This window comes from Lytechinus variegatus, chromosome 2 (genome assembly GCF_018143015.1).
Source record: "Lytechinus variegatus isolate NC3 chromosome 2, Lvar_3.0, whole genome shotgun sequence".
NCBI classification, from domain to species: domain Eukaryota; kingdom Metazoa; phylum Echinodermata; class Echinoidea; order Temnopleuroida; family Toxopneustidae; genus Lytechinus; species Lytechinus variegatus.
The window spans coordinates 24,471,881-24,499,099 of record NC_054741.1 but is presented as its reverse complement, the minus strand read 5'-3'; the positions used below and the strand labels follow the sequence as shown (position 1 = coordinate 24,499,099).

At 36.7% G+C, this 27,219-nt stretch overlaps 1 protein-coding gene across 1 annotated transcript; it reads left to right on the top strand.

The window, feature by feature from the left end:
- Positions 1-27,219, top strand: LOC121407651 (short transient receptor potential channel 4-associated protein-like). Its single transcript, XM_041598825.1, has 19 exons — positions 1-517; positions 3,378-3,569; positions 4,209-4,325; positions 4,532-5,000; positions 6,129-6,199; positions 9,892-10,048; positions 10,496-10,669; positions 10,971-11,033; positions 11,999-12,255; positions 13,401-13,585; positions 14,390-14,491; positions 16,369-16,452; positions 17,065-17,155; positions 17,654-17,794; positions 18,665-18,776; positions 19,905-20,014; positions 20,851-20,990; positions 21,943-22,009; positions 25,547-27,219. Exons 1-19 carry the CDS (start codon positions 170-172, stop codon positions 25,697-25,699), a joined length of 3,033 nt encoding a protein of 1,010 aa, XP_041454759.1. The 5' UTR covers positions 1-169; the 3' UTR covers positions 25,700-27,219.

Below are 27,219 nucleotides of genomic sequence, written 5' to 3'. Positions count from 1 at the left end.
AGCGCCAGTGCAGAGCAGTGTGAGGACCATCGACCAGTACCGCAACATTTTAGTTTTCCTGTCTTTTCGTCCAAAGATCGCCTTCAAATACTCAAATGAACAACTGGCATATATGCTAACTACCATATTGTGAATTTGGCCTTAGGATAAAGCCTAAAACAGCGGGAAAATGGAACGAAAAACTGAACTTAGTATAGATCTAGACGGACTTCGTGTAACGAGAAGTCGAAGAGCTGCAGCAGCAGCGGCAGCCGCTAATGGCAATACATGTAGCACTGAAAGTAGTATGAATTCATTTACATCAACTACTCAGACTACGTCAACTGCAACTTCAGCCAGTGTCTGTAATACATCAACAGCAAAAACTACTAGTTCGAGGATATCAACTAATTCAAATACTGGGAATGATTCCACAATCCCAAGGAAACGAGTGAAGCGGAATCCTCTCTTGAAGAATGTGTTTTTGGGTGTCCGTGATTCTCAACATGGAAAGCGACCATTCAAATCTGCCACAGAGGTGCGGGGATTTCCACATCTTTTGGCTTTCGCAATACGATCATCTCATTTATATTTTGTTTGATAATGTTCTTGTTTCTTATTACTATTAGACATGTTGAATTTGATTGTCATTCCAAGTGTTTGTTTTTAATATTCATTTCATGTTTGATATATTTGTTAATTTAGTTAGAACCTGTTGGCCAGGTTTTGTTTTTAATCCCCAAAAGTGCATACTTGACTGCATGTGCCCAAAGGATGTGAACGATTTAAAAAAAAGATAACTTTACAGAGTTAACATTTCAGTCAGTTGCGAGAACATACAGTAATAAAATATCTGCGCATCGAGTTTATAGAAAACCCCTTTTCAATCATCGAATGGGCTAATAATGTCAGGATAGACCTTTTGTCATTAGCTTTCTTATAATGACCAATTACTAATACCAAGGGCTATTTTAACTTACTTGGTATACTTGGTAGATTAGCCCTCAATTCCTAAGGGACAGGCTATTAGTCGTTTCTTAAAGGTAGCCACTGTAGGTGCAGCAGAAACTTCTTCCGGAAGTTTGTTCCACAGGTGGACCACTCTGTTGCTGAAGAAGTGGCTGGTTAGTTGTGTTCTGGAACTTATTTGGAAAAAAAATTTTAGAATGACCTCTTAAGAAATTTTTTAGGTTGAGAGAAGAAACTTTGGGCTGAATTTCCATAGTACACATTTAAATATTTGTAAGTGATGATAAGATCTGCTTTAATTCTCCTCTCCTCCAAAGATTCAGATGGAATTCGCTTATTTCCAAGACATAGACATTTGGTCTGTAAGTACCTTTTCTAGTTTCTCAATGTTCTTCTTGGTTTATAGTGAGCTAAATAATATTTTTTAAAAATTCTAACAGCAGAGAACATGCCAAATTTGAATTTCAATAGCTGAAGAACTCATTTAATGGCTACTAATTTCTTATGTTGGAATGTTAAATGATACTTGAGTGACCCTTTACCAAATCTTTCGATGGACCTAGGCTAAGGAACAAAATTTTAAATTGGTGTTGACCCCAGAGATGGAAAAATATTAAAATGTGAATTTCAGGCAAGGATTTTTACATTTTTATTTGATTTTGAGATAAAAATATGGTACTGATGAACTGCAGATTTTTCACATCAAAGCGTGATTTTTGAAAAATATATTTCCAATCTGCATGGGAAATTGATTTTGATATCAAAGATTATGTGATAAAAGAAATATTTGTATATTTCACTTAATATCTAATGAAGAATTAGGATAAATTATTATTAAAACATGTCTTAAAAAATCTAAGCAAGGTGCATAGTATTTACATGTATCTACTCAAAATATTGATATCAATTTTGCCCATTCAATTGGTATTTAGAAATTTACTTGTAATGAGTTAAATATGTAGACAAATTCAGAATCTTACTGCCAATATTTATTATTTGAGCAAGAAATCAGGAAATACTATCCAGGAAGAGCTAAGGCTGAAATGGCCTCATGTTTGTTGAGGTCAATTAAAATTTGTTTAATATTTATAATAAGAAAATTCAAATTTCACTCTAAGTAATATGAGAAAAAATTAAAAAGAAAAACAATGGAAAATAAAGAATGAAAAGCATTCGCAAAAAAAGGATGTAGATGTAGGTTGTTTTACCATCAGGGTATACCTACATGTATTGTAAAGGAAAAGTCTTCTTTACATTATTTAAAGAAAATGTGTTCTGTAATATCAAATCTATGATGGCAAGCTATTGGGCACTGTTAGGGCAACTTACAAAATAGTTCTTAAACTACATGTTTTTTCTCAATATTGACCGTATCTGTCATTATAGGTCCAAAATTACTGTTTTTTTTTCAGAATTGATTATTGAAATATGCGAAACCCCAAGACCTGCCAAACAATGTTTAAGAATATTTAGAAAACAGATGTACTACATGTATACAGCAGAATATGTTTGCATTGTAACTACTTGTGCAAAAATTAGCCCTCGAAAAAAGATATAAACCCAAAACTGTAAAATTAATGAGATCCCCTAAAAATAAGGGATCATTTCCTTCCCTGTGTTCTAATATTATTAAGAATTATCATTCTCTGATTTCTTTTGTTTAGCTCCACCCTTAGCTGATTAACTACTTTTATGAGATGCTCTAGTATTAAGAATTATCCTCTAATTTCAGCTTAGTCATACATGTAAGCTCCATATGAGCTCTTTTCATGAGATTCTCTAGTTTAATAATTTTAGTTTTAAGAATTTTCTCCAATTGCCTTTCTTCAGCTTCCTTGTGAGCTCCTGTTAGCTCCTTTTATGAAATGCTCTAGTACTTCAAATTATCATTCTCTGAATTTCATTTTTTTCAGTTAAATCATAAGCTCATTATGAGCTCTTTTCATTAAAAGCTCTAGTTAGTCTAGTATTAAGAATGATTCTCCAATTTCCTTTCTTCAGCTTCCTTGTGCGCTCCTTTTATAAAATGCTCTAGTACTTTTAATTATCATTCTCTTAATTTCATTTCTTCAGCTTAATCTTGAGCTAATGAGCTCTTTTTGTGAGCTGCTTAAAAACCAGAGATGCCAAGCTCACAGACCAGCTATGCGTGAGATTTTCTGTGAATCCGAGTGAGATCACAGACAATTGTGTACAATGTATATGGGGATAGGCTGTGATAGTTGCGTGAGACAGAGATTTGAGGGGATGAACAAGAGTCCAAAATGCTTGAGTCTTACGCATAATGCGTGAGACTTGGTAGCTCTGAAAAACTATTCTCTAAAATTTCCTCTCTTCAGCTTATTTGTGAACTCCTGAGTTCCTGTGAGCTCCTTTTATGAGATGCTCTAGTACTTTGAATTACCATTCTCTTCATTTCCTTTCTCCAGCTCCCTCGTGAGCTCCTGATGAGCTGCGAGAGCAGGATCGGTCTTGTGCAGCCTTCCTCCAACACTCAGAGTCCGTCTCCTGCTAACCCTACCATCCCTATCATTGCTGCTGAACTGTCGGAAGCAGCCAAGAGTCTACTGAACACCAACCCAGAGTTGCAGCAGTACTACCTCTGTCTCAAGTTGCTCAAGGTAGGGTCAGGGGCTAAGCATCGTCAAACCACTAGATATATCCCATTAAGATTGTTATTATATGGTGATATCTCTATGGATATTTTGTCAGTAATGGCACAGTCATATTTCCTCTAAGGCAGCAGTACGGCAAGTCGAAAACAGCTGTTATAACATTTTTTGTACCAGCTACATATAGTTGGTTTGAATGAAAATGAATAAAATGGCCATTTTCTACTTGCTGTATGACCCCTGTAGGAGAAATGTGACGGTAGCAATAAACCAGTCAACAAAACACTGATTTGTACACTAAAAAAAGTGCAGTATTATATGTATCTCATTATTTTTATATCAAAGTGGATTGTAACAGTTATTCTGTGATAATTTTTCCACTGAAGCTTCATTAATACACTGTATGTTCCCTTTACTTTCTGTTTTTTATGGAAACCAACAATATCAGGGTGAATGCCCCTTTTACATCTCCCTTATTATGTATTCATTATATTGGTTGGGAATCGTGGGCGTGTTACACAGACAGAATTGATAATGTGATTTGATTATAACAGTACCACAATTGAGGATTGAGACTTTGCATGTATTACCGAATATTACCACATGCATTTGAATATTTTTTCCCTCTTGTTTTTCTTCGGTCTCCAGAAAGTAACACAGAAGCTGATGTCGGAGTCAACAATCGAGTATCCTACTGATAGTGGTAAATTTAAGGAAAGCAAGACCATTAATGCGGAAATATTCTTACTGTTTGGTGGTGTTGAGGTAAGTCTACAGCCAACCTAGTATAGGTTGGCCTCTCCTTTATATATGTCAGTTTTCCTTTGGTTCTGAGCAATTCTTCAGACCACACATTTGAAGTAGTACTTATCTTTATTGTGTTAAAAGTATAAGCCATTTTTCAGTTTAGCAGATATGACGTTCATCTGAAACAAAATCTTAAATCTCATTATTTCATTCCACCAATCTAGGTAACCGTTGACCTTCTCCTTCAACCGCACTTCTACAAGAAAAAACAGAAGAAAAAGGTGGCAGCTAGCAGCGAGAGCAAGGAATCTAAAGCTGAGGAGAAACCCTCCACAAGTGACACACCAGAAACGTCTACCACAAGCACTCCTGAAGCAGCAACATCAACGGAAACCACTCCACCAGCAACAGATGATGCAGCATCAACAGCAACTGAAGCTGCTGCTGCAGCATCAACAACTGAAACTGGAGCAGAAGCTGAAGCAACAGAGATGGAGGACTCTCCGCCAGCTTCGTCAACAGCCACTTCATCAACAGCCACATCATTGTCGTCATCGTCGGCTGCAGCATCGTCCTCATCGTCCACAGTAACGACATCAGCGTCATCCACTCAGCAGGCATCAGGATCGTATCAGTTCCGCCTGGTCCGAGACAGCTACAGTGCTGGCAGTTCGGGTCACCCAGCATCACAAGGTACATTGAAATGTCAGTGATGATTGATGTATCTTGAGAGTGGACATGTAAATGTAGTTTACTAGGATTTGCCCATCACTGTTGACTATGTGAATGATTGTTGTGATGTAGCTGATGATTGAGAATGGTAAATAATATGTATAGGAGGGTGAAGGTCAAAGGTCAAATAGGGCAATATATCCATAAAACAACTTGTCCATATAATAACAAAAAAAAAAAATAATAATAATTTGGGGTCGCAAAAGAAAAATTCAAGGGTTAGACTTCAAAATTTTCTCATGTATGCATATGATGGACATTGCTTTGTTTTATTTTGGTCGCAAGGTCAAAGTTCAAAGCAGTTATTACTTATTGTTACAGTCACTTGTAGATGGACTGGATGAATAAGAATTTACCTTGATTCACATTGGTGATTTGATTATTGAATTTTTAAAAATATTTTAAGTGTGGCATGTGTTATATATTTCGGTTTATTTTCAATTGGTCTAATGCCATTTCATCCATTTACCAACTCGTCTACTGTCATTCGGTCTACCATCAGTTCGTCCACTATCATGGTCTAATTGCCATTTTGTCCACTCACCATTTTGTCTAAATAACCTGTTGGTCCAATAGCCATATAGTTCACATACCATTTTGTCTAAATAGACTAAGTGTTAAAATGAATGAAGACAAAAATGGATATTAAAGTTTTAAACCAACTGATTATGAGACAAAAATGTCATAGACAAACTGGTGATGACACAAAGTTATGATTCAACCAAATCCAAATGGTTGATAGACAAAATGTTAATGGACAGAATGGCATTAGACTACATGTAGACCATGTGATGAGTGGACGAATTGGCATTATCACATAATATGTTCCATATTTTGTCAATATATTTATGTGATAATTATCATTTATGTCGTTGAATATGATTATTATTACAATCGTATTGTAAATGTTTGTTATAAATATATGGAAATAATTTGTATTATACATGTTCTGATGAATATAAAACTGAATTTGCTTTTGAATTTGAATTAACCTAATATTTCTGATTCAGCAATAGTTGGATTATAGATTTTAATGTTGAGACTCATTTTGAAGTATGCCATTATAATTTCATTATTGTCCTTCCTTAGATCCACAGAAAGTTCTGAGACATAAGATAGCTTACAATGCTATGGACCTTCTTCACTACATGTGTCAAAATGTAAGTCTGAATATGTATCATGATTATTCTGTATATTACAAGTGTGTACCAAAATATTCTAGAGGACTTTTCTAGCAACTTCCAAATGTGCTGGATATCTGGGTACAAAATTCTGAGCTTGAGGATTTCTTGCTAACTCAGTTGCACCCTGCATTTGGAGAACATACAGTCGTCCTCAAAATTATTCATACCCTTGTTGATATTTGTGATTTTTCATGTTTGTGATGAAAAGAATGCATTTTATCAAGTTTCTCTATGATTCATGTGTGACCTACTAGTGAAAGAATAACAACAATGCACAATTCAAGAAATTTCTCTTTTCAGGGGTATTTTATTCATAGATATTCAAACAATGTCATGTTCAAAATTATTCATACCCTAGGTTTTCTGAGTCCAATGTCTTTCATTAATAGTCAATAGCATAGCCTTTGTTCTTTACGACTGCTTCTAGACGATTCCTGTAAGTGTCCACAAGCTTCCTGCACGTCTCCTGCGGGATGTTGGCCCATTCTTCCTTGGCGTAGGCCTCAAGCTGGGTCAGGTTAGTCGGGTTCCTAGCCATCACTCTGACTTTCAGGTCTCGCCACAAGTTCTCGATCGGATTCAGGTCAGGACTCTGACTTGGCCATTCTAGGACGTTGACATCATGGTCCTTGAACCATTTCTTCACCAGCTTGGCGGTATGCTTTGGGTCATTGTCTTGTTGGTACTTCCAGTTAGGGCCAAGCTGGAGTTTTTCGACAGATTCCTTCAAGGTCTCATCAAGGATCTGGATGTAATCCTCCTTTTTCATGATTCCTTTGACTCTAACGAGGTTCCCTGTGCCACTGGAAGAGAAACATCTCCATAGCATTATGTGCCCACCACCATGCTTGACGGTTGGCACAGTGTTCTTTGGATTGTATGCTTGCCCTTTCTTCCTCCAGACGTATTCAACATCCATATGGCCAAATAACTCCAACTTCATCTCATCAGACCACAGGATGGTTGACCAAAAGCTTGGATTTTGCTTCAGATGACCTCTAGCAAAGGCCAGTCAATCCTTCAGGTGTTTCTTCCTAAGCAACGGTGTCTTCCGAGGCCTGCGTCCATGGAGACCTCCTTTGTGCAAGACTCGCTCGATGGTGGACCGGGACACCTTCGTCCCTGACCGGTCAAGCGTTTCAAGTAGGGCCTTGGTTGTGGTCCGGGGGTTGTTGTTGACCTCTCTGCAGATTTTCCTGGCAAGTTTAGGGGACACCTTGCACTTCCTGCCACACCCACTAAGGTTCTTCACAGTGTTGTACCTCTTGTGCTTCTTGATTACTCTCTGGACTGTTGCCACAGGGACGTCATACTGCTTGGAAATGGCCTTGTAACCTTTTCCCTCAATGTGGGCATTCACAAGACGTTGCCGTAGGTCCTCACTGAGCTCCTTCTTCTTGGCCATGATTATCAGAGACTGAGAATAACCAGAATGCTTTCCTCTATTTATACCCTTTTAGAAAGATGCTATTTTCTATCATTGTTTAATGGCTTCTTTAACAAAGAGGGTATTTAATTCATTGGAACATCTTGAAATAACTATAGAACAAAGAATAGCACATTCCCAGACAGTGAAAATAATGCGCATTGTCATAAAAGGACATTTTTGCTGAGGTATTGGCAAGGGTATGAATAATTCTGAACAAGTGCAAAAAATAAGTTTCGACCCTATCTATTATTATGCTAATGAAGACTTGCCAGCTCATATGTCAAATCATGCATAGCAACAAGCAGACAAAAGATACAAAAAAGTTACATCATAATAGCTTTTACAAGTAAAGAATCTACCAAAGAATGTTTTTCCACAAGGGGTATGAATAATTTTGAGGACAACTGTATATAGATCTATACCAGAAATATAGTTATCTCATTTCATTTGATATCTTGCACCAGCTAGTTGTAGTTAATAAGATGCCTGGCCAAAAATCATAATTTTGTCTTCCTTTCAAGAATAAAACAAGTGTCTTTTCACTGCTCATCAATGCATTTTATCAAAGAAGAAAAAACATGTTAAAGTGTGGGAAAGCTGGGGAACCATTTCATGAAATTTGTCAGCTCTGACAAATTATCTTTCTCCGACAGTTACCATAGTAACAGTCAGAGGCATGTGCCTCTAAGCCAGTGAAAACCAAGTATTTCACTGAAATTGTCAGTGCTGACAACTGACCCCCCCCCCCCCCCCCCGAGGTTCATGATGCCAAAAAAATGTGATTCTAATATACATCTTATTGTTTTCTTTATAATTTCTAATTAATATACTAGTTAATAATAGTGATAAGTTTTAACTGAAAAAAATGATTTATAAATAAATTGGATTCTTATTACCTTAATTTAAGCCTTTTTTTAATCCAAGTGCAAGTACATGTATTATTATAAGTACCTTGAAAATCGCCTACCTGTGCACCACATCATTTTTTCTCATACATGTAAGATGAAAGAGATACCTTGCAATAAAAAAGTATATTTAGAATTCAGACTTTCATGTGAGAAGCATGGAGCAAGGGGCCTGGGAGGCCTCTTGTGCTTGTGCTTGGGTAGCAAATGTAAGCTTATCTGCAGAGAATATCTACCAAACAGAAATAACCTCAACTGTTTTGTGGTTTAAGGGACATGTAAATGATGCAATGGAAAGTTTGCAGAGTTAGCAAGTGGGAATATGTCTTGATGAAGACTGCAATTTAGATTTGTTTGTGGTTAGTTAAAGGTAAATACCAATTGTAACAATCTCAAAATGACTTTGAACAGAATCCAATGAAATTACCACCAAAGTGTATTAAATGAAAAATATGTGCCAAACTACTCTGGAAGAAAATACGTAATTGCTGAGAAATAAGCAAATAAGCTCGGAATTTCATCATACGTTTGGTATTTCTTGACGCAATAATGATACACTGTCCCATGTATGCATTTCTGTGTTAGTGATCATCATAATTATTGATTTTGAGCTAAGATTTCATGATTTTACAAAGATGATTTTACATAAACATACCAGATCTAGATGTATGACAATATCTTAACAATCAATCTTGATTTGAAAGACTTTTTCATGAAATAATTGTTTGCAACTACTGTGTTTTACCTTTAATATGTGCTGTCTAAACTTGCTGTGTTTATATATAAGCAGAGCTTTGCGACATTGTTTTGTAGTTGTCAGACTTGATAAGAAAAATTGCGTTGTAAAGGTTGTCATGCATTTCGTGATCCCAATTAATGTATTTTATGGTATAACTGGTCTTGGAAAATCAAAGAAATGGAAGGGTTCCAAAGATTGTTACGACAGAAATCATCCAGGTTTGGGGGTGCAAGCTCCCTATTTTGTATGATGTTTTTCATTTCCCCCAAATCAAGGCATCAAATGGACCCATTTTGAAGTGCGGTAATAGAGGCTAGAAGTAGGGTAAAGAATAAAACAATGCATTTGAGGGGCACTCCAAGAGGATCCTTCTAGCAGTAAAAGAAGGATGGAATTGGGGTATAGAGTTTAAGGCATTTACTTTAGAAGAAAAACTATGTATTTTTTTTCTTCAAAAAAAAAAATGAAAAAAATAAACACTTTAGCCTCCCCAATGCTACCGATTTTTTTTTAAAGCACAATATTGAATGTGCATGAATTGCATCATACATAGATATTGTTTTCAATAAATACCTTACGTATACCTGTTATATAGATGGGAACAGATATGGCCACGCCTCTCTCGGACCATGATGACCTCATAGTCTATCTCTTCACCCTACTGACGGAAAAACAGTGTTTCCTCAAAGCTGCAACCCTCATAGAAGATATCCTCGGTGTCAGAACACAGATGTTTAAACTGCAAGATATCCGTAAGTTATTCTTGTTTATATGTACATGTATAGGGAGCTATACTTCAGTGACATTAAGTGTTAAATGATTGGAAAGAAAAAAAGCTGACCAAAAAAGGAGAAAACTTATATGCTATTGATTTTGTACACTTTAGTTCTGTCCTTTAAAATTTTTAACACATGCTTAATAAAGTTGTCATCTGATTACTTTAGACACAATGCCCCGTAGAGCAATAGGTTGTATACTTATATTATTATTGACATAACTCTCAGATTTTGCAGATAAGAGTATTCCCTTTGCATATTGTCTTTGTGTTTTAGTCCATATATTGACTTGACTTGGAATAATTGCACTTCCATTTACATGACTAAAGAAAAATAGATAATTAATGAGAGGAGTCTAAACCCATGAATTAGCATTCGAAGGTTGACTATATTTTCATATCTCATTCGTTCTATTTATCACAGCTGAGCTTGAAGAACTGGTCAAGAAGTTTGAGGAGGACCAGCTTGCCAACTTCTGCCGCGTCCTCTCCATCACCATCTCGGAGCTTGACCCCAAGGATGACCCTTGTACCTTGGCTGCCCAGGACAAGGCCTGCAGGAATCGCAGTGATACACCCATCTCAGAAGTCAACCAAAGTAAGCAATTCTTGCGCAAATGTATTTTGGTGGTGGAATGGCGATAGTTATCGTTAGTGACAAGGCATATGGCCAAAGATATATGTTTATTTGTCATTCTATAGAGATAGATTGCAATGATGAAGTTTTACTATATATTTTCTTGTCATTTGCTTGATTTTCATGAATTATTAGCAAGTACTCCCAATAACCGTTTTTACAGATAAAATGTTGGCAAATCTGATGTGATATTATGAAGGTCATGTTTTCAGTTTATTTTAAGAATTTAATTATTTCAAATGTGTTTTTTTTTTAACCACAGAAACGGTAGTTGAGCTCCCTGGCTTTGTTCAGAAACTTGTCAAGATCGCCTGCAAGTCAGTTGGTAAGTATGTATTGTCAAGTCAGATGATGGTCACTGTGAATCTCTTCAATTGGTAATGAAAATTAGATGATTTCAAAGGCTTGCATTGCAATCATCATTTTTTAAACTGGTTTCTATGTGATAATGTAATCTCACATTTAGTGTGATATGTTTAATTTTTATTTGTAATTTAGATTTGGCATTTGAAGTTTAGAATTATATTGATATTGAGAAAAAAAATTATTCAAATATTTGTATGACATTGCACTTTGCAAATTGGGGGTGCAAGGATCAGTAGCATATGCAGGGGGGGTGGTTACAGAGGTTCAAACCCTCCCCTTTTTTGGTTTATCAACATTTCATTCAGCTCGAACCCCCCCTTAAAAAAATCCTGCATATGCTACTTGCAAGGATAGACAAAGTGGGCAACTAGTTCCACATTGAACGTAATGAGTAATTTAACAGTGACATATAATTTATGAAATGTTCTGAATGTCCTTTGAATTACTTTTCATTGCAGCCATAATCATAACGATATATTATCTCTACCTATTCATTGAAAATGAGATAAATAAGTTGCAGTTAGCTCGCTGACCCCTATTTGATTTAGTAGGATGTAGATTTTCTAGAGACCCTACCCATTTTATCACCGCCATAGGGCCTAATGGGTGAAGAATCAAAGATTATGCGATCAATGACAATATTTCCTCAGAGCCAGTATCAATGATGTTCATCATAGAATAACCTTGAGTGCTACATGGAATCATGGAACACTATTCTAAATAACACTACTCAAGAGAAATATAACACCTCCTTTTTTAATTCTCTTTATCTCTTTTCTCTTCTCTTTATCTTTCCCTCTCTCCTTCCTCTCTTTATCTTTCCCTCTACCCCCCTCTACCTCTCTTTTCTCCCCCCTCTTTTCCCCTCTCTCCTCTCTATCACTCTCCCTCTCTTTGGCCCATCCAACCGTTCACCCCCTGCAGCAGAGCCCGATGGCGTCGCAGACATGGACACCCTCTTCTCTCAGATCGACAGCTGGGTGACCTGGCTGGACAGCTCCTTGGCCTTTGACGCCCTGGCCGAGGTCGCCAACGAGGACGAGGGTGTCTACCTCAACCTCCCCCTCCATGACTTGTCCTTGCCCCTTCCGGATTCTCTCAAGACCATGCATGAGGTTGTCTATAAGGTGGAGGTCCTTCATGTTCTCTGTCTTCTACTTGGAGGAAAGCAGAGGCATAAGGTTGGTGGCCATCATTAATTTTAGTTAAATGAATTGACACTTATGAAAATTGGTAAAATTAAGTTCTTGAAAGCCTTAATTAGATTGTAAGATATATTTTCTCATTTTCTTGGAATTTTCTATTAGTTTCTTCTACTCAAAGTAAAATGCATATATTTGTCATATACATTATCTATGGAGGAGAACAGAGATGTAAGTTAATTCACCTTTTTATGGTTCTGCTCTTTTGAAGTACACAAACTAGAGCTTTTTATATACACATAATTGCATGATTAATCAGGATGCCATTTTGTTGTTCACCTAATTTTTACAATTAAACTCATTCAAACATCATCTGATAAAATATATCTATTTTCGTACTTGACCATTTTGATAGGATTTTGTGGGTTTGGGCAGTTATGATTTTAGAAAATGCTATGTACCTTTACAAGCCTTACCCTCTGTCTCTCTTTGAACAAAAAAGAGTAAGTTGATTGGTCAAATTGATGATGCATACACTGGTATATATTTGACCAGCCACACCAAAACCAACACACTAGTTGCCAGGGAAGGTTCTCTGTAAATAGCCAAAATGATAATTTGGTCTTCACAGCTCAAACATTAGAAAATTAACTCGTATTAGAGAGTAATGTTTCAATTTCAAATTGTGACAGTGAAGTCGATTAAAAAGCAGGATACAAGAGTTTCTTTGACACAAGTTTTGTGGACTGTCTGCTTGGAAGTTTCATTGAAATGGCACAGTGTGCACATCTCATGCTTGAATGAACTCTAAACTTCAACATTGATTTCTCCTTTTTTCTTGGATCTCTTGCTGGGTTTCTTCTACATTCAATCAAGAATTTATGCAGTTTATCATTGATCAATTTTGACAAGTTATATATCGGGTAAAATCTTAGGATGTGATTTTCACCTAAATATCTCAAAATTTATTTTGGTGACCCTTCTGGTTTTGATGTAGCTGGTTACATATTATCTTCTGAGTGCATCATGCTCAGAGGTTGATATCACAAAGGATTCTGGCTTTCTGTAGTTGGGATTAATACTTTAAGTCCAGTCTAAACTTCTGAGATAAGCTTTTTCTGATCACTCAATTAGACCAGTTGCCAACCAATCATTTAGTGATATCTGTGGCTTATCCTTTGCAGGTCCATGAGATCCTTGCCCAATACAAACTGATGCCTGGACTGAACAACCTGTTTGATAAGGTCATCTGGAGATGCAATCTTCGAGCCCCTATCCATGGGGTCAACGAGAACTGCGACTGCAGCCCGGAGGTGGCCCTCAAGGTCCAGTTCCTCAGACTTCTGCACACCTACTGTGATCACCATGAGTAAGTAAAATGGCAATTCTGGATTTCAGGGGGGGTGTTTCACAAAGATTTAAGTGTGACTTAGAGTCGCACTTAAATGCTGACGCGTACATGATATGCAATGAGCAATTTTATTGATCATTGTGCAGTACTGCACGCCCTCTTGGCATGATCTGACCAATGCGGTCATGCCTTTTATATTGCACGCAACTAGGCATTAAAGTTCGACTCTAAGTCATACTTAAATCTTTGTTGAACACCCCCAGGAGGGTTATTCATCATGAACTTCAGAATATTTAGTAGATCAAGGATTAGGAATAAGGGTATTGATTTCTTTTCCACATGCATTTTTATCAAGACAATTGCCCTTCTGCACTAGGTTGTGCATCGGAGAAGCATTTGTGTCTTGTTCTATGATTTGCTGCCACAGGTGTTGCCGATTTGGCTCAGATATATATATTTTCCAATTGTATACTCTCACCTCTTGTCATTGGTCAAAAAAGGATGGGTCATTATGGAAACATCATACTAAGAAAGGCTATAGACTCATCACTACCTTCTGGGTTTGTTTGCCAATGAAATGCCTTTGTTTGTTTCAATTTTGTGAAAAAAATCTCTATTTTACAATGTGTCTACTTTATTGGATGAATTTTAGGGAAGTTTTATATTTTATATAATATTGAAATCACCTCCACTTTCTTCTATTGTATTCAGATATTTTTCTTTTCTCTTTGCTTTTCTTTAACTGAGTTTCTTTAGGATGATTTAATAATGGACTTCTGTTATGCAGGATTTTCACAGGTATATTTTGTTTTTCTTCGACAGCAACAAGTATCTGATCATGACCCGGCACGAAATCAATGATCTGAATAGAATATCGACAAGTTCCAACATTCCCCAACTAGAAGCAGTCAAGAAGATTGACAGGTAAAGAGATAGTCTGTAACCTACTTAATCTTGTTTCCTTCTACCATTTCAGCAGTTGATTTTTCAATCTTATGTAGCAACATTTATGCAATTAGGCATTGGGATTTTAAAAAAGGTCCACCATATTGTTTTCAGAGATCAGTCATGATGGTAAAATTCTAGCTTCAATATTTCTTTAGAATTGATATTTTCCCAAGGTTGTTTTTTCTGTATAAGAATCTGTCTCAAAATCTATATGAGATGTTACTAGTGCTATTTATATACAGAAGTATATTGAGATAAGAGTGAGCCAACAAGAGTAGCAGAAATATTATACTTTATAGTGATTGCCCGGAGGACTATTTATATCATGTTTCTCTTATGAATGGGTGATGATCCTTCTTAGGGCTGAAACTGTGAGAACAAGAAATAGAAACAATATAGATGAAAGAGGCTTGGAAAGTTTACCAACTAGACTAGTTGCATGTATTACACAAATGATGTAAATTGTAAGGAGGGTTTATTTTTTAATCAAGGCGAAAGGTCATTTGAGGTCAATTTCATTATCAAATGATTTTTCCCTCTCCTTTTGAAAGATTGTCAATCTTATATATACATGTGGTGGTTTTCAAAGTCAGCACTGGTACAGTATTGAATGGTGCTATTCAGGTAAAACTACCAGCCAGAGGCATTCCACTTCTGATGGGGGGGGGGGCAAGATAACATGATTATTTTTCTCCAGATATGTGTAAGATACTGTAGAGTTACATGCACTTGCCCTCTCTATGAGGGACATTTTTAGTTCATTTTGATTGATAATAAACTTGTTGTAGAAACTGCATTTTTTATTATTAAGTTCTTTATGAAACAGCACCCATGAATTGATTCACAATCTCAAGCTGCCCTATGTCTAGGGAGTTACTTAGTTGTGTTGATTTATTTATAGCATGATTGCTTGTAAGCAAGCAACCAGAGGACAGAAGGCTGAAGGTCCTCTCCGAGGGACATGGCTTTGATGAGGATATATGCCTTACCAACAGGCACTAACACACTTCATTGGGATCTAACTCTGGTCACCGGATTGCAAAACCGACTGAGCTATTATGCCTCCTCACTCAGTTGTCGTGCCTAATCTACTAGCACAGACCCCAATTGAAATTTTTATCTACAAATCTGTGCTAAAACTGAGAAGATGAAGCACACCCTGTGCGATAGGGCCTACAGAACACAAGCCATCGTAGACTGCTATTTCAGACCACTTATTTTTAGTGAAGAGTTTGCACAGCAGACTAGTCATGCCGCCTTGGTAATAGAGTACCGAAGTGACGACGTCGCAAATAAAACTTTTTTTGCATTTCAGTGTTATTTATACCATACCTTGGCAGTGCATGATGAAAAACACCCACTACCAAAATTTGGTGGGAATCAGTTCATGGGGGCCTTAGATATGACCTCATGAATACACAATTAGCCCCCTTTAAGTCGATGTATTATTAGCCTGGCTCCCAACATTTAGAACCAGGGGGCCGTTTCATAAAGCTGTTCTTAAGTTAAGAACGACTGGTGAACCCTTCTCATATGCCCCAAATAATCGTCAATTCAATACCATTTACCACAAGAAAGTGTCACCAGTCGTTCTTGAAGTTGCTCTTAACTTACGAACAGCTTTATGAAACACCCACCAGGCCAGTAATACATTGATATCAGTGGGGCTGATTATGTATTCACAAGGTCATATCTAAGCCCCCAAGGACCGATTCCCACCACGTTTTTGCTGTGGAAATATTTGTATCATGCTCTATCGAAATATGGTATAAAAAACACTGACATGCAAAAAATGAAAATTGATGTCACACTTCAGTTCTCTATGATCAGCCAATCTGTCTTCTTATATCTAGGACATTACTCTGTCAAGGTCAGAAAGGTATCCTCACCAAGTTGGTTGAAGTGATGAAGAAAGAACCAAGAGATTCACCCTTCAGGTAAGATAAGAATATCCTCCCAGAAATCTTTAAAGGACAGCAATGTTGACGCCTTGCAGAATCAGGTGGATATTCATCTGGTGAATAAAAAATACTAATCGTGCTCTTGCTCTATGGAAAGCACTTCCTTCCTTTTTGGTGTTAATGATAAGATTGCAGATACATTCAAGACTGGTCTTAAAATCTGTATGTTCCTATCATATTACATCATATTACAAAATGATTCCCCCTGCCCGTTAAAAAGTTTACTAGTTAGACAGTGTATGTAAAACACTGTTACTGTTATATTTGATGTAATCCAAGCATGCAGAAATAACTAAACCAATAAAGAGAAAGCATTTTTTAAAGAGGTTTTTCCCAAACTTTTTTGAAATATATGACACACTTCTTTTGAGGTTATTCATTAGGAATAAAATGAAACATATATTCAGAATACATATTTGTAGAAACATGCAACTTATTAATAATCCTGTAAAGAGTTTGTCAGATAGTTTATCTGATAGTGCCATGGTAACAGTCGGCCAATCAAAAGGAGGAAAAGTAGTCAGATCTGACAACTTATCAGACTGATGTTGACAAAATTCTCTTCTAATGATCATTTTATTTCTTTAGGTTTTGGATGGCTCGTGCTATAGAGAGTTTCTTGAGAGGAAAGACATCATATGCAGACCAGACCTTCCTCATCAGGAAAGGGCTCTTAGAGGTAGTATATAATATTTCCATCTTTAATATAATTTCACAAAAGAAGTTTATGTTGTTGTTTTAGCGTATACGGCGCATATCCTTCAGTAGTGAATATTTGCGCCAAATCATTAGGTTGTGTAAACTCCTTTCAAGGTTTTTTTTTTACCATGCTTTCGAACAGAATCTTGTTTATACATGTGGGGTTTTAACATATGCATGTTAAATGTCTGCTTCATTATACCATTATAGGGTGATCATAGCAGTTAAAAATTATCATTGTTACAATTTATGTAAACAGATTGTAGGGCTGCTTGTCAGATTTTATATGTTTAAATGACATCCCAACTTGTGTCAAAGACTTCCAGGATTCTAAGATTTGATTGACACTTGGCAATTCTCGAATCCCAATCCTTGTGTTTATCAATTCATGAAATTAATACCACTCTAGCCTTTGAATGATACAAAGTAGCGCTTTGACTGGTGAAATAACAGTTCTTTTTTCTTTCCTCCAACACAGCACGTTGTACAGCACATCCTGAGTAGTGAGCACCACTCGAAGGAGGTACTCCAGAGCTACTTTGATCTCCTGGCTGAGTTGATGAAGTTCAACATCCTGGCTTTCAAGAGATTCAACAAGGCCATCCACTCAGAACATCAGGTGGGCATTCTCAGTGATTATGGTAACAGTCATGATGGCAGTGATGGTGGTAGCTGTTATGATGGGATTTGATGTTGGTAGTGGTGGTGTTGGTGATCATGGTGGTCAGGGGCCGATCCAGGATTTTCCAAAAGTGGGGGCATGTTTTCCCCAACAAGCAAAAAAAAAAAGGTCTTCACATTCAAAGGGTGGGGGGGGGGTGGGCACACTTCTGTTTTAACAGCATTTTTACATTACAAATTTTAATTGTGCCTCTTAATAGGGGGGCATGGACCAGCTTTGTCCCGCCTGCATCCATGAAAGTGTAAATGAAAATGATGGCAGTTGTAATGTTGGTTATGATAGGGATGATGGTTGTGGTGGTGGTAGTGATGATGGTGATGGCACTTGCTTTATTGGTGTTGATGGGAATGATGTTGATGATGGCTGTGGTTGTAGTGGTGGTTATGGTGGAGATGTGGATGGTGGTGGTAGTGGTGCTTATGATGGTAATGGTAGTAGTGTTTGTAGTGATGAAGAGGATGATGGTGGTGGGAGTGGTGATTATGATGGTGAGATAGTGATAATGGTAATGGATTTTATGATGATGATGGTTGTGATGATGGTGGGGTGGTTGTGGTGATGATGATGGCGATGATGGTTGCTATGATAATGATGATTATTATTACAGTGATGATGATGACGATGACTATGATGATGACAATGATGTTGATGATGATGATCTGCATTACACCATTAATATCAAGGCACTCTAATAGATTTCTTTCAAAATTTTGAAACATAATCTTGCATAAATTACAATGCTTGACAAATAAAATGATTATATCCTACGATTATTTCACGCCAATTTTTAATGTTTTCTCTGTACAGTTCAAGCAGTTTGTACTTCTGGTGCGTAGTCACATTGTTGACTCCAACATGTTTGTGAGGTGTCTGGCGCTCACCATCGAGCACTTCGAGAAGGAGCAGCCAGAAAATTATGGTAAGAATACTCAAGCTTCTATCTAGAAATCAAGCATTTTCAATTAAAATCCAGACATTTTTACATGCAAGGGATCCACACAACGAACATTCAGATGGCTGATGTTTAGATGTATTATTATTTTTGAAGGAGGGGGTGGGGTGGAGATATTTTCCCCAATTTTCCTAAACTAATCCTTTGAAATATTCTAGATCCAATTTTTGATCTGTCTTTTTTTTTCAATGATATCAATTCAGCAGTAGAACATAGGCCCTTGAACATTAAAGACTAACTTAAGTGTGCACATCATATTAGGGCTTCGCTTTGTCATAATATAACAAACTTTCATCAGATCAAGACCTTGGAGCAGATCCATTCTTTGAGCATATTTACTCAATTTATTAATAAGTCTATATCAAAGTACTCCGGTCTCTTATACCAATGTCCAAGGTTGTTGGCATTTTTTTTTTCACCTGAAGGAAATTTTGATGACATGGAAAGAACCAAACCTTGGATGAATATTCTAAAGCAATGAGATTCACATCTTACAAGCATCCATTATAATATCAGTCTGAGCACTTGAAGGTTACTGGACACCATTCTGAAATAAGATGAATATCAAGAAGCCAGAGGGTTTCCTTTTTTTTTAATTTGATATATGGATGAACAGTTATAAATAATAAGGCATTCTCATGATCATGTATGATACAGGAAGTTTTTTTAAGGTTTGCATGGTGGCATGTACAATCACTGATGTGGTTTATGGTACACCATGTGGAGTGTCATAGAAACAGTGGATAGAAGAAGAAAAAGGAATGAATAGGCAAGAAAGTGGAGGTTTGAGAGTAGATTATTCTTTTTTGAAAGTAGTCCTAAAAAGGACTGTAAACCAGAAGAGATAGATGAGTTGAAGAAAGCGTGAGTTGTAGGGCGGATGAGGAGTTGCTGGCTTGAGTCGGCGAGTAGAGATGATGAGTAGTAGCAGTAGAGAGACTCGACGTTTCGGGCAGGTTGACTGTCCGTCTTTATGTATGATGTGTTTCTAAAATAAGATTTGCCCACAAACATGTGATTTATGAGCTTTTTCCTCTTCATTTTGTACCGTATTGTAGGATTTTAATACCCTATTTTTTAATTTGTTTGTTTTAGATTGGGGAATACAGTCTTGTCGTCTTCTTCAGTTCATATCAAAGAGAGAGAATCGTTTGAGCTTCCTCTACAAGCTTATCAACATCATCCATGTTGAGATCCTCACACAGGTAATATTAACGGTTAAAGCCTTGATCACATACAGTGTAAAAAATTCTCAGCGATATCTTTGATATTTTTCAGACAAGTAGAGGCCAATCGCCACTTTTGTGATGATGAACACATTGTCTGCTTCAAGGATAAAAATCTTCCTTTTTTGGTTTGTTTTCTTTTTCCTTTTTTTTTGGGGGGGGGTAGGGATCTATACTTATGGGATCATAACTTATTTAATTGCGACATCACATTTCGTGATGAATGATGTCGTGAGATTGTCCTTGCAGCTCTAGACAAATTGTTTTGAGTCATTTTTTAAAAAGAATTTGATAAAATGTTCATAAATGGCGATGTGGATCCTTACTAATATGATTGGCTGATATCTATCACATGATCATCTTTATTTCAAGCTAATGAGCAAATTTGCCAATGACTTGTTTTATTGCTGGGCTCTACACTTACCCTTTTTTTTCCTCTACTGGTCCAACCTGTTTCTGTAGGATCAGTAAATACCCAGTTTATCATTTATTTATTAGTCCGAACCCAAAATTTACTGTCCCCCCAAAATAAGGAAAAACATAAAAAAAGACTTGAGTAAATGTTGCTGTCTTTTATTGCTTTTATAGCCCCCCCCCAAAAAAAAAAACGGTACACACACAAATACACCATAATTCTTGAGAGCCATTTTTACCAGACCAGTAAATCTGGCTATTTCTTAAAAGTTTCTGGCTATTTCTTAAAAGTTACACACACACGGCAAGAGCTCCAGTGTGAGTCAACACTTACTCATATAGTCACACTTTGATCTTTGTGAAACAACCCTGAGTTGTACTCATTTTGTAATATCTTTTAGGAGAACGTGAGTTGTCTGAACACCACCATCATCTTCCTGATGTTTGCTGATCGTATTGGTGAGCTATCCCGCTATCTGACGGACCTAAGGAAAGAAGAGCAGAAGCAGTGTAGACCAGGATTCCTCCTACAGAACTTTAGGTAAGAAATCAAAACATTTTAAGAACAAGTATAATTGTTGGTAGTCTGCTGAAACCCCTTTGTTTGGAGGAGTTTGTGAACATTTTTTTAAGGGGAAATTCACCCTGACGAAAAAGCTTATTGTAAAAATAGCAGGAAAAAAAAATGAAAAGTATGAGAAAATTCCATCAAAGAATAAAATTGTTATTAGAATTTTGATTATTCGATTTGTGACTTCATATGCGAGCAGCTTTCCTACATATTTTATGGTAAAAAAGTTACTGAAATGTCATTTTTTCAGAAAATTTTTAATGTTTTTACTATAACTACAGTTTACCAATAGACAATTTATTTCAAACATGTTCCTAGAAAGAAAAAAGAAATAACTCATCACCAACCATTCAAAAATTGAAATTTGTGCATTCTATATTACATAACATATGGAGCAGCTGCACGTTTATGACATGAAAAATCCAAAACTTAGAATTCTAATAACTTTCTTAATCTTTAAACGATTTTTCTCAAACCTTCACTAATATTTTTATTCTTTTTCTGTTATTTTTACGACATTACGACATTTCTCGACATTGTCATGCGACGTGAAGTTTCATTCCTACCTGAACACGTGTAATTCCATTATTTTAACATTTTGTGCTTCAGGAAAGGAGGTCCTAATCATCAAATTTGTAAAAATTGAAATATTGTATAATTCAAACAATAAAAAACAAAAGAAATAGTGAGTGACATCATCGACTCTCTCATTTGGATGTAACTGGCTCGTTCATATAACTATTTTGTTAAAAATAAGCGAAATGTCATAACTTTCTTGTTTTACATTCAATTTTGATGAAATTTTCAGCATTGTGCTTGTATGATTTTTCTCTATTGATTCAAATCAACATTTTTCTGAGGTGGACTTGAAAAATGCTCCATACTGTAACATATTTCCATTTGTTTTGCTTTATCTCTGCAGGGAGCTTCTGTTTTTCTGGCAGGAACACTATCTTCACAAAGACAAGGACTGCAGCGCCCTTGAGAAGGTGAGACATTATTATTATTTATTTATTCGGCAAATAGTATTCCTAAATACATTTCAATGCAAACAATACAAAATAAGAAATATCAACCATTGGAACGCCAGGGACAGAAAAAGTTAACTTAATTACTGTGGCATGAAGCCTTCCGTCCTAATTCCAATGGTTGATGTATACAATATATATTAATAACTAAACAATGATAAAATACTCTTAATTATAAAGGGGTGTAGCATGCGATTAATAAAAATATATAGATAAATTTAGTTACTTGTAATTGGAAATGACGGGGAAAGAACATTAAGAAAGCTAAATGAAAGTGACAAAAAGAAAGGAAAGGAGAGAGTTGGAGAGAGAGAGAGAGAGAGAGGGGAGTGGGAAAGGAAAAGAAAAATTGACACAGGCAAAGGAACTATAAGCGCACCCAAAATGGTACAATAATACTTAAAATAATACTTCTAAGGAATTAAACACTGATCAATTTCTAAGGATTAAACAATAAACAACGCGCTTAAATCGGGCGCTGGCGGAGGTAACGGCCAAGCGCTACAAGCCATCTCGATAAGGAAGTCTCGACCACCCCCGTGCGCAAGGACTCTGGGACATCTTTTCTTACTTTACCTCACTAGTGTGTCATATCTAAAGCTAGGGTTACAACAAAGCCGAATTCCCTGAATAAATTCGGACCGTTTCTGCCCGCTTAGAGACTTCATTCTGATGTATTAAGCGCAATATAAATGCGGAATATTATTATTAGTATTTCCCGAAACCACCCAAGTACGTGTATTGGGATGAATACGCAGCTGACTTGGTTCCGGTGTCACCCTAGCTTATGTTTTATAAAGCTGTTAAGTTACATATGACAAACAACTGAAACGTGTTCTTAGGTGCTAAGTCAGCTATATAGAGATGATAAGGCAACCAAACTTATTTGACGATTTGCTCATTAAAATTCTTCTGTATTCCCTGTTAAGTTTCTATCACTGATCCCTGAAATGAGAGTGGTGTCAGATTAACATGTGAGTTTCTGTGCAAATTGTTTCTGATATGCCTCAATATTTATTGTTTGTAATCTGCCATGCTTGAATTATTTGCTAAGCTGTTGGTCTCAAATTAAAAAGGAGATTCCACTCTTACCATAATAATAATAATATTCCGCATTTATATAGCGCTTAATACATCGGAACGACGTCTCTAAGCGCTTTACAGACATATTATTACCCCGGTCATCGGATCCTTGCATGCCCGCATACAATGTATGCACCTTCTCCACTCCCTGGGGAGCATTCCAACAAGAGTTCCAAGACTCAATTTCTAGGCATACTACATATAGGCTTTCACATCCTACCGGGTACCCATTTAACACCTGGGTGGAGAGTGGCAAAGTGTGGATTAACGCCTTGCCAAAGGACGCTAGGCCATGGTGGGATTCGAACACACGACCCTCTGATTACAAGGCGAGAGTCAGAACCGCTACACCACGACGCTTCAAATTCATTTTAAAAACATGTTTAATGATTGTGAAATATATCTATGAAAAACAGGTTTCCCTTTTTGTGGGACACACTGTATATGAGAATGAGAAAGGGTCACCAGTTGGGCTTAAACACTTATTTTCAAACAGCTTTATGTATATATGGGCCTGGGTAGTTTTTTTTTATAAAGCTGTTCTTAAAGTTATCATAGCTGCCAACTATTAAGAAAAAGTAAAAAAAATTATGATTTTCATGTCAAATTACTCCATTATGCTTTTGACCCTAATTATTACGCTTTTGAGGTAGGATGGATATGTACACAATACACACGTAGTAATACATTGCACAGTGGCGAAATTAACTTACCTGACTAGGCAAGCTAGTGCTTATCAAAAGTTATGTATTACCCTGGATAATGTATGAAATGATAACTTTTATCTCAGAATTATGACTTATGAGCTTCTGGATTAGTACATTTTACTTTTAAAGGTTGGCAGGTCTGAGCTATGCATAACTTTACGAAAGACTGGAACATGTTCTTAGGTGGCAATACAGCTATATAGGGATATTTCAGTTAGCACAAGAAATGGTCACCAGTCAGCATAGGAAATACATGAGGGTCAACAGGCTTCACCCTCAAGAGAGCCCAAATCGCCCCTAAAATTCACCCAAAATGCATACTTAGGGGCGACCGATTTTTCTAGAGCCACCCCAAGATCTGTTCCAAAGAATCCAAACAATATTCAAGATTATTAAGAAAATCAATATGCTAACTGTAGCAGAAGAGTAATAATTACTTGTACTGCACAGTTACTTTTTACCCCTAAAAAGTAGCCCTTCAAATGAAAGAAATAGCCCCTAAAATAAAGAATGTTTCCTACCCTTTCACCAGTTGTTCTTAGGTGGCAATACAGCTATATAGGGATATTTCAGTTAGCACAAGAAATGGTCACCAGTCAGCATAGGAAATACATGAGGGTCAACAGGCTTCACCCTCAAGAGAGCCCAAATCGCCCCTAAAATTCACCTAAAATGCATACTTTGGGGCGACCGATCTTTCTAGAGTCACCCGAAGATCTGTTCCAAAGAATCCAAACAATATTCAAGATTATTAAGAAAAATCAATATGCTAACTGTAGCAGAAGAGTAATAATTACTTGTACTGCACATTTACTTTTTACCCCTAAAAAGTAGCCCTTCAAATGAAAGAAATAGCCCCTAAAATAAAGAATGTTTCCTACCCTTTCACCAGTTGTGTGCAAACTCTGGTGTTATTTTCAGACAGCTTTTTGAAACCTGGGTAGTATTTTTATTCATAATAGACCATAAAGTTATGTATAACTTTATGAATAAATGGTAATGTTTGTAGGTGCTAAATCAGCTACATAGATATATTTTGATTACCACGAGAAATGGTCACCGTTCATGCATAAAGTCATTTGTTACTTGTGAACAACTTTATAAAATGCCACCCAGGCGATGTGAATTGTCCTTTTGCAGTACAGTCAAAAACCTACCATTAGGTGCACTCGTGCTAGAGCAACAGATAAGGTTTGTCAATGACAGCTTAGTGACCATTGTGGCTATTCTGAATGGTGATACAAAAATTGTTTTTGTTCCATGTCTATAAGGCCGTATGCTGACAGTATTATGGTTCAAAATGGTCAAATCGGTCTCTTGACCGTCATTCAACAATGTCAACCAATTCTGGCCTTTCATCTAGTGTAAGAGTGCTGTGTGATATCATTCTAAAAATTACATCACTCCATTATGATATGTATTATTATAAATCTATTGATTTCATTATACCACCCTTGTTGGAATATGAATACTTGAGTTACTGTCTTCTTGGATAAATATATCTATAAGATATCGTACAAAAGTCTTTGAAAGTCAGATTGGGTATTGTGACAATCATAGTTATTGAGATTATTATTATCAATTGATCTGGGATTGATTAGTCCTCTTCTTTGTATCTTTTGTCTGTTCTTTCATTCTCATGCTTGCTTTCAATTTTATTTCTTTCCATTCATCTTGTGCTCTCTTATTTTCCCTTTTCTCAATACAGAGCTCTTGCATCAGTTTCTCCAAGTGGAAGGACATGGTCAGTCTACTGGTCAGTGGTAACACCCACTCCTCCTTGACCGTTGCCCACTATCTTCATAAGGACGACCTCTTCCCCTGTACGGAACATCAGCACGCTCCTCTCCGCACCAGTTGAGGCGAGCCACTTAACCATTAACCCCCCTCCCCCCTTTGTCATCTACATTCTTTCTTGCCTTAATATTGGAAAAGGGAGGTCTCTTAGCGATATCATTAATGAAACGATTTGTCTGTTAGGATTCACGATGGCATTGTTTCACGAAACTACATTAGATCCCATTGGAATATCAGTTTCAATATCAGTGTTTCATTGGGATATCAGTGATTTTAGTGGGTATTTGTGAAACCGTGCCCACAGAGTCCTTAGTTAGAATTTGAATCTGCAGGATTTTGGCAGAAGAACATGGATTTCTAAACTTTTTTGAAAGTTCATGAACTCTGTCTTCTGGAACGGGGAAATGCGACTTTAGCGGGTCCTCTTTATCAATGCAAGGTGTAGTTGTATCGTTGAGATGCCGTAAGAATGAAAATGGTACAATTCCTTTCATTTTCTAATCGGGATAAGATTTAATTGAAAGTTATATGTATTTTTTTAGATATCACGCGCAGTATAGTTAAAGGCAAGAAAGATGCACGACTGTAGGATACGACTAGTAAATATGAATAAAACTGTAATGTTTATTCTTCCAGGATGCTTTTAAGGAATTTAATCAGAGGGTCCCGACATCGTGGTGTAGATATAATTAGTTTTCTTTCTGTTTATGAGCCTCATCGCCTGTTTACATCTAAACATTTGTTGTTTAAATAACATTGACAATGGCATGGCTCATCCTTGGTAGATGAAACTGTTGAATCACCAGATGATGTCAAGAATATGCAAATGTATCAATGTTTTTGGAGATGAAGCAAATTCTAGCCTACTTGGCTTTCTAGGCGCTTCATCTTTGTATAATAAGTGTTGCAGTCCGTACCCATAATACAATTTTAATAGCTGGTTCGTGTTGATGAGCTTGTCCTGTTTGGCGTTGGTCTGTGGACATTCTGATTTTGGAAGACATCTGTGATCGCTTGGTGAAGGTTCACCCTGATAGTGGCACCATCCCTGTGCTTGTGTTATCTACATCATGCAGGAAAACATTTGATAACGTTTCTTGGTAAGAGAAAATAATACCATGAGATGTTGAAGGAATGTGTCGTCTTGTTCCATAAGACAAGGAATTTAATCATGTTTTGTAATGACGTACTGAGAGTGGGTGCGAACTACGCTGATAAAGACTTGTTATGAAGAGCAGCTTTGAAAGTAGCAGCTAGAGGATGCTTGCATCAGTGAGAGTGCAGTCCAGTGTTTCAATGTGTATTTGCCAAAGGAAAGTGATGGTCTGTTACTTTGATATTTGGAGAGACAAGATGGAGACGGAATGGACAGACATCGGGACTGATTGAATTTGATGATACGGTGACAGTATCAGGATTATCAAAGATTTGTATAATGGAGGAAGCTTTAATTCGCAAATTGTGCTCTGTGAAAAAAAAAGAAATTACGGATATTTTATATGAATGGGAGTGTAGGTAGAGAGATGTTTTGGATGTTTTTTTTATTATAAGAGAATTTGTCGCATGTTGCGGTTTACAAATGTG